General features: G+C 38.3%; 3 protein-coding genes across 3 annotated transcripts; 2 read left to right on the forward strand and 1 right to left on the reverse strand.

Moving 5' to 3' along the window:
• Window positions 1–631: 631 nt before the first annotated feature.
• EIN_404650 (pyruvate carboxylase subunit B, putative) lies at window positions 632–4,414 on the forward strand (the record flags this gene model as incomplete). Its single annotated transcript, XM_004256794.1, has 2 exons — window positions 632–787; window positions 845–4,414. 2 exons carry the CDS (start codon window positions 632–634, stop codon window positions 4,412–4,414), a joined length of 3,726 nt encoding a protein of 1,241 aa, XP_004256842.1.
• Window positions 4,415–4,506: 92 nt separating this feature from the next.
• On the reverse strand, window positions 4,507–6,069 carry EIN_404660 (hypothetical protein; the record flags this gene model as incomplete). Its single annotated transcript, XM_004256795.1, has 1 exon — window positions 4,507–6,069. The coding sequence occupies one exon, from the start codon at window positions 6,067–6,069 to the stop codon at window positions 4,507–4,509; it is 1,563 nt and encodes a 520-aa protein (XP_004256843.1).
• A 389-nt stretch (window positions 6,070–6,458) lies between these two features.
• EIN_404670 (small GTPase RAB, putative) lies at window positions 6,459–7,472 on the forward strand (the record flags this gene model as incomplete). Its single annotated transcript, XM_004256796.1, has 6 exons — window positions 6,459–6,631; window positions 6,727–6,737; window positions 6,869–6,879; window positions 6,938–6,969; window positions 7,011–7,243; window positions 7,327–7,472. The coding sequence occupies 6 exons, from the start codon at window positions 6,459–6,461 to the stop codon at window positions 7,470–7,472; spliced, it is 606 nt and encodes a 201-aa protein (XP_004256844.1).
• Between the last annotated feature and the right edge of the window lie 70 nt (window positions 7,473–7,542).

Genomic DNA, 7,542 nt, shown 5'->3' on the forward strand with positions numbered 1-7,542 from the left:
TTTCAAACCATTTTTCTTTCAATGAAATGAAGTATTTCAAAATAACTACAAGTGTATTTACTATTATACATGGAAAAAATAATTCCAGTTTATATACTCAAAAAGAAGAAAACAAAATGGTTTGAGAAATACATAATTAACCATTTTTGTTTTGTCTGTAATAAGACTCTATTGATGTAAGAAAACATCTGTTTTCATTGTCGAAAAACAATTATTTGGAAAAAGAACATCTATTAATAACTAGACTCTTTGGTTTTCTTTTTTTCCTTCTTTCTATTCTTAAATACACATTTTAATTAAAATTATAGTATATAAACCATATTGAAATTCAATAAAAGTAACCTTTTTTCTTAAATAAATAAGAAAAAAAGACCCTTTTTGAGAAAAAACAAAATAATCCCGTCCAATCGGTAATAAAAATGTGCAATATAATTGTGTTATACCAATATAAAACTTAATTATAACAGCTGTGCCTCTTCGATACCAAAGATTTTGGCCATATAACACCCCAACGAATCATTGAAAAAAATCATCAAATTATCATTCTACAATCTTCTCTAATTCTCTGTTCTTCCAGATCCTCTCCTCCGCTTCCTCTAACACTTCAACGAACTCGAATTCTGAATTGTAGATGCAAAACAGCGAGGAGGAACTCTTTGCCGAAATTGCTTCAATTGATTTTCTTAAGTTCTCATTCAACTCCCGGTCGTACGAACAACAACTGAAGGACGCTTATAAACGCTCTGGCCACGTATGTGGCGTCACATGCTTACTCCGCTACATAGGCGTTTGTTACTCTCCGATTGACTTCCATTTCATTCAAACCGGCTGAACTTACGAATAGGGTATTAAGGTGGTATGGCTCCGTCACGAGTTCGACTTTATCGGTGGGTCCCTTGGCTGTGCTGAAGGAGAAAAGTTATGTCGTGGTATAGAGCACGCCATCAACGAGAAACTTCCCGTCGTCATTGAAATTCGTTCTGGTGGGGCTCGAATGCAAGAAGGGACCCTCTCCTTAATGCAAATGGCGAAAGTCAGTGTTGCGGTCCAAGCACTTAAAGGACGACATCTTCCGTTGATTACTGTGTTCCAAGACCCAACATTTGGAGGGACAACGGCGTCATATGCCATGCAGTCTGATATACGTATAGGGGTACATGGCACACGAATTGGATTTGCTGGTGAGAAAGTCATCTTGAATACTGTGTATCGAATGAATCAAGAGAAGTATGACCAAAATTGTCCAAAAGGGTTTCAAACGACTCAATTTCTATATGACCATGGGCAATTAGATATTGCCACTTCAGCCGATGAACTCGACACAACAGTCGTCCGGATTTTGAAAATTCTGTTAGCAAAAAGCACGGGAGTGACCGTGGAAAAACCCGTTCAGAACGAAGAACCAACTCATCACGAGTATTTGTTTAATTACAACGACTCTCGAAGGGAAGACAGAGTACAAGGCATTGATATCTTGAATAAAGTCTTTGACGGATTTATCGAATTACATGGAGATGGGAAAGTCGGGTCTGATAAGTGTGTTTGTGGTGGTCTTGCCACGTTTAAAGGGTATCCAGTGATGGCCATTTGCATGAAGAAAGGCCACAACCCAAACGAAATGATTGACTCCAACTTTGGAATGGCGACGCCAGCGGGATATCGTACTGCGTCGCGTTTGATGAAGTTGGCCGAGCAGTTTGGTCTTCCTGTAATTACATTAGTGGACACTCCGGGGGCTTATCCGTCGTTTGAAAGTGAAATAGAAGGACAGCCGGAGGCTATAGCGTATTCCCTTGTAACTATGGCATCTCTTCGAGTACCTATTATAACACTATTTGTAGGGGAAGGAGGAAGTGGTGGAGCTCTAGGAATTGCTATGGGGAATACCATAGGGATGTTATCTGGTGGGTATTATGGTGTAATAACCCCTGAAGGAGCCGCAAGTATTCTCTGCAAATACACCACTGAAGAAGAAAAGATCGCGAAGTTCCAGACTGATTGTGCTGAAATAGCAAAGAAGCAAGGGATCTACTGTGTAGACTTAAAGCGCCTTGGGGTGATCGACGAAATCATCGACGAAGTTCCAAATGAGAATTACAAGAACTTCCCAATTTTGTTGAAGAGAGTGTCAAGCTTCATCCAAGGAGCTTTGTCGACGTTGGTTGGGATGCAACCCGGTGAATTGGTTTCGAGTCGAATGAAAAAGTTCCGGTTGATGGGGATCTATGGTCACTGCAATATAACACCACGAGATATGTCGCCCGTTCCAAAACTCGGAGGTGCTACTCCTGCGCCGGTGACACCATATAAAGCAGCACCAACGCCACAAAACAATGTACTGACTCAAAGTGGGAACATAGCAGGACTTGTTTCATTTATAGCGGGAGTTACAGTGAATGCTCCTGTCTCAAGCCGAAAGGGAAATGTCCCCTCCGACTGCTTTGTATTGAAAAGACTAGTCCCAGAAAAGGTTATTAAAGTAGCTCGTGAGGACAGTGCAAAAGGGATTTTGGATAGTAAGGGTCCTGAAGAGTTGATGAAATGGGTCCAGAGCAGAAAGGAACTTTTGATCACAGACACCACAATGAGAGACGCCCAACAGTCATTAATAGCTACACGAGTACGAACTGCCGATTTATTAACAGTTGCAGAGGAACAAGGAACTCAACTTGATGGAGCATTTTCGATGGAAATGTGGGGAGGCGCGACGTTTGATGTGTGTTACAGTTTCTTGCACGAGTCACCATGGGAGAGATTACGACTGTTGCGAGAGAAGATACCAAATGTGATGTTCCAGATGTTGTTGCGTGGGAGAAATGCAGTTGGGTATATGAACTACCCCGAGAACTTAATCAAAGAGTTTGTGAATCAGTCTGCGACGATTGGCATCGATGTCTTCAGAATATTTGATTGTTTCAATGACATCAATTCGATGGAAACGTGTGTCAAAGCGGTAAGAGAAGCAAACAAGGTAGCGCAGTGTTGCATATGCTTTACCGGCGATTTCATGAGTCCGGAGGAGAAGATATACACATTGGACTATTACAAGGGAGTTGCTAAGAAGATCACAGAAATCCAAGCTCACTGCATTTGTATCAAAGACATGGCTGGGCTCTTTAAACCACAGATGGCTGTGCCATTCTTAAAGGCTTTGAGAGAAGTCACGGACCTTCCTATTTTCTTCCATTCCCATAACACCAGTGGCACTATGTTGAACACTTTAATTGCACTTTCTGCGGCGGGAGTAGCGGGGGTCGATGTTGCTCTTCCATCAATGAGCGATTGCACTTCACAGCCATCAATGGGCGCTTTACTCGCGTGTTTGGAAGGAGGCGAGCGTGCTCCGAAAATAGATTACCGTAAATTGGAGCGCGTCGACTCGCAGTGGAGAAGCATCCGTTCGCTCTACTTTAACAACGAAAGTGGAATGAAGGGTGGAACAACGCGAGTGTATGAACATCAAATGCCCGGTGGACAGTACTCCAATTTACAGGCGCAATGCAAAGCACTTGGGTTATGGGATCGATGGGATGAAATCACACAGATGTATGCAGATGTCAATAAAGTGTTAGGGGACATCATCAAAGTAACACCGTCGAGCAAAGTTGTTGGTGATTTGGCACTCTTCTTAGTGAACAAAGGATTAAAAGCTAGTGATGTAATGGATAAAGACGTTCACATAGAATTTCCTGAGAGTGTGATAGGGTTGGCTAGTGGCAAACTTGGATATCCACACAAAGGGTTTCCGGAAGGATTTGTTGAGAGAGTGTTGGCGAAGAAAGTAGTGGTTCATGAAGATCCGGCGCCTTACGAATTCAATACGGCGCGCTCTTATTTGCAAGGGAAGTATGGGAGAAACTTCAAAATGGAGGAAGTTGTGAGTTACGGGTTATATCCAAAACAATATGAGGCGTTCTTAGAGTTCCACAAAAAGAATGGAGGAGACTATTTATTGACATTGCCATCAATGGTGTTCTTCTTTGGAATGAATGTGAATCAAAGCATTACCGTTGTTCCTTGTGATAAACAAAGGTACGACGATGTCAACATCAAATTGATTCGTATTGGGCCAATCAACTTGGATGATGTCAGACCTTTGTTCTTTGTCGTGAATGGTAGTCGTCACGATGTTAAAGTGCAAGAAGGTGTTTGCAAGCGATGCATGTTACAACCGGCAGATCCTAAGAATCAGACGCACATAGGATCTCCACTGAGTGGAAATGTTGGGAATGTGACCGTGAAAGAAGGCGATGAAGTGTTGAAAGGTGCTCCAATAATGACAGTTGAAGCTATGAAAATGAAGATTACAGTGGGTGCTCCATTCAGAGGGATAGTCAAAAAAATCATGGCTGCTGAAGAAGCAAAAGTAGAGAATGGAACACTTCTAGCTATAATAACCCCTCTCGATAAGTAAGTCTTTATTATTTAAAAGTTAATAGTATTAATATATTCACTTCAAATCAATTAACGAAATATAAATTAACTTAAAACTATATATATATAGTTTCACTCGATTTTTGTTGTCACATACAAATCACCACAACCTACTCCATCGCATTTTGGAAGACCAAATCCATCAAATTTATAACATGCGTTATTTTCAATTGAAATGTTTAATGATATACTCTCACCAGAAAGCAATGTAATTGGAATGTCTGTCGTCATCCCTTCACATCCTTTTTCAAAGTGCAACACACACGACAAGTCACTCTCATCTTTTCTTTGAAAGAAATCGTGCTTCGAGGTGTATACTATTTCAAACGTTTTTGTTGTTCCATTGTCAAGAAACGATAAGACGTTTGAAGACCGTTCGAGAAAGCCTCTTTGAATAGGAATAGAGTAAACACCCCCATCAATTTGCGCCTCAACATTTCCACCAATCATTACACATTCCAAAGGAACACATACTTCAATACTTCGTGTTGTTTCAATTTGTTTGTTTTGAAGTATAGAGTCTGGGTGTGGAGGGTCTCCTTGTGCTTGTGTTGTGTCGAACTGGCTCAACTTCTGCTCTAATAAGGCACTCTTTGTTTTTTCTTCTTCCAATAATGCTTTAATCTTCTCTTCTCGATTAAGTGTAATCTGGAGTTCACTTTGAAGTCTCTCAATTTCACTTTTCTGTTTCTCGTTTTCGTCGATGAGGGGCTGTGTGTCATCACCAGTGTCGTCAAACAATTTTTCGACGAAGCGATACTCTCCTCTCCAAAACTCGACTTTCTCTTCCGCTCGTTTTGTCTCACTCTTCTGGTGTTGGTTTTCCAATTCCAAGCTAGATATTCGTTTCAATAAATCGTCGACAAGTTGTTGATCATTCATTAATGGAGTCGATGCACTTTGTGTGACTAATGGCGAAGCACTTTGTGTTATTTTTGGACGAGTGTCTTGTACTACTTCATTTTCTTTTTTCTCATGTTTTAGACTTTTAAAGAGCGACTTTGTTTGCTTTGTCGCCTTCTGTGAAGCTTTTGATTCCTCTTCGAATAGCAACACTTTTTGTGGAATTTTTAATTGTTCTTTTTGGTGCGGACTTTCTTTGGGAACGGGCAACGTTTGAGCTAACTGTTTTGCAGCATCTTTCTTTTCTTCATCAATTTGTTTTTCAAGTTCTTGAAGGTCATCAGTGATATCTAAATCCATGTCGTCATTAGTACTTTCAGATAAGATGTCTCCCAACTCTGCAGACTTCGAATTGTTTTCATGAAGGGAATACATCACTTCCTCGACCTTTTTAACATCAACACTTTTGTTCAATCGAGTCATTGCACTGTTCAAATCCTTCATAGAGTCGGAAACCTTTTTCTTCGCTCTTAAATTCTCAATTTCAAGTATTTGGCTCTCCAAATTGATTATAAAATTTTGGGTCTCGCTTACCGCTTTTTCGTACATCTTTTTCTTTTTCAAGTGGACAGTTGCACCTTCTTTGTCATTATTAATATAACACTGTTTTGAGAGCTTGAGTTCCTCACTAATTATCTGTGTGTCATGGTCAATTTTTAGCTTCAGAAATTTGATCCGTTCTTGAGTCTTAGCAACCGCCTTTTTTTGTCTTGATCGATAATAAAAATCCATTGAACAGCTTTTTCGAGTTTCAGTGTTTCAATAAAAATCGTTTATTCATAGTTATTCATTTATTGTAATGATTGTTTTTCTAACATCATTACACTTCTTTAAATTGTAAATCAAATTCACTTCTATAAAATAGTTAATTCAATATTAAATTTTAATATGAGATAAGAAACTATATATTTAAGTAAATTAAATTATAAATATATAGTTTTAGTTCAACTATAAATAGTAAATAATATACTACTAATTAAAGGTTCAAAAATGGTTAATATTTCTATTACTATGTTATACACAGAAATTACTTGTGTTTTAATTAGTCCAAATTCCCGTCAGTTTAGTAGAAAATACCGTAAATACAATTCTATCGCTTTTTCAATCTTAAAAAGCAAAGTATGGCGCAAGAAGCCGTTAAAGTTGTTGTCATTGGAGATCAAGCAGTCGGGAAGACATGTATATCCTCCCGCTTTGTTGATGGGACGTTTAAACAAGACGAGAAGTCGACTATAGGTGCATCGTTCGCGACAACATTTTTGCCTATAGATGGTAACAACATGAAGATTGTTATGTTTGTTATGTTTTTTTTTCATGTGATATGACAAATGTTATATATAACATACTTAATAATATTTTGGTTTTATTTGATATAGAAATAACTATTAGATGGGATACTGGTTTGGTTTTAGAATAATTAATTATTAATATACTATAAGAAGTACTAATTTTAATAAATATAAGTTTATTCATAAGACTAATGGAATATTAGAATTGTATAATATATATTATAACAAATAATGACTTGAAGCTGGACAAGAGGTTTGTGTTCCACTACTCTTCAACACATAGAGTTAACTCAATGTACTCACAACATTAGAAGTATCGTAGTATGGTCGGAATGTATTATAGGTTAGTCTTTAATGAATAATCAAATAATAAGTGACACGTAGAGGAGCAAATGTGGCGTTAATATGTTATGATATTACATCTCAATCTTCATTTGATTCGTTGGAAGGGTGGTACACAGATTTAATGAAAACTGCATTACCTGATGTTTCTATAGCTATCGTTGGAAACAAATTGGATTTGGAGTACATGAGAGTCATTAGCGCTGCTCAAGGATCTGCTTTTGCCGAGAAGCACAATGGGCTATTTTTCGAAGTCTCTGCACAGAGTGGAGCCAGTTTGTTAATATTGAATGTTAATACATTCTTTGTTGTTTTGTATCATTATTCCATGCCGTTAGACTCTTACACTAAACATTAGATGTTATGGAAATGTTCACCGAGGCCGTTAAAAAATCCAAAACACAGCCTCCAGACCCACAAGCACAAAAAAACAATGACAAAGTCAATGTTGAAAAAGAACCGCCAAAAGAACCATCTCGCAGACGCTTTTGTTCTCTGTTCTAACCTTTTAATTCACAATGTTTACTTAGTTTTGGTTTAATAGAATATTAATAGAACAATTATTACACTAGGG

Source organism: Entamoeba invadens, assembly GCF_000330505.1.
Source record: "Entamoeba invadens IP1 unplaced genomic scaffold scaff_1105074726033, whole genome shotgun sequence".
NCBI lineage: Eukaryota > Evosea > Mastigamoebida > Endamoebidae > Entamoeba > Entamoeba invadens.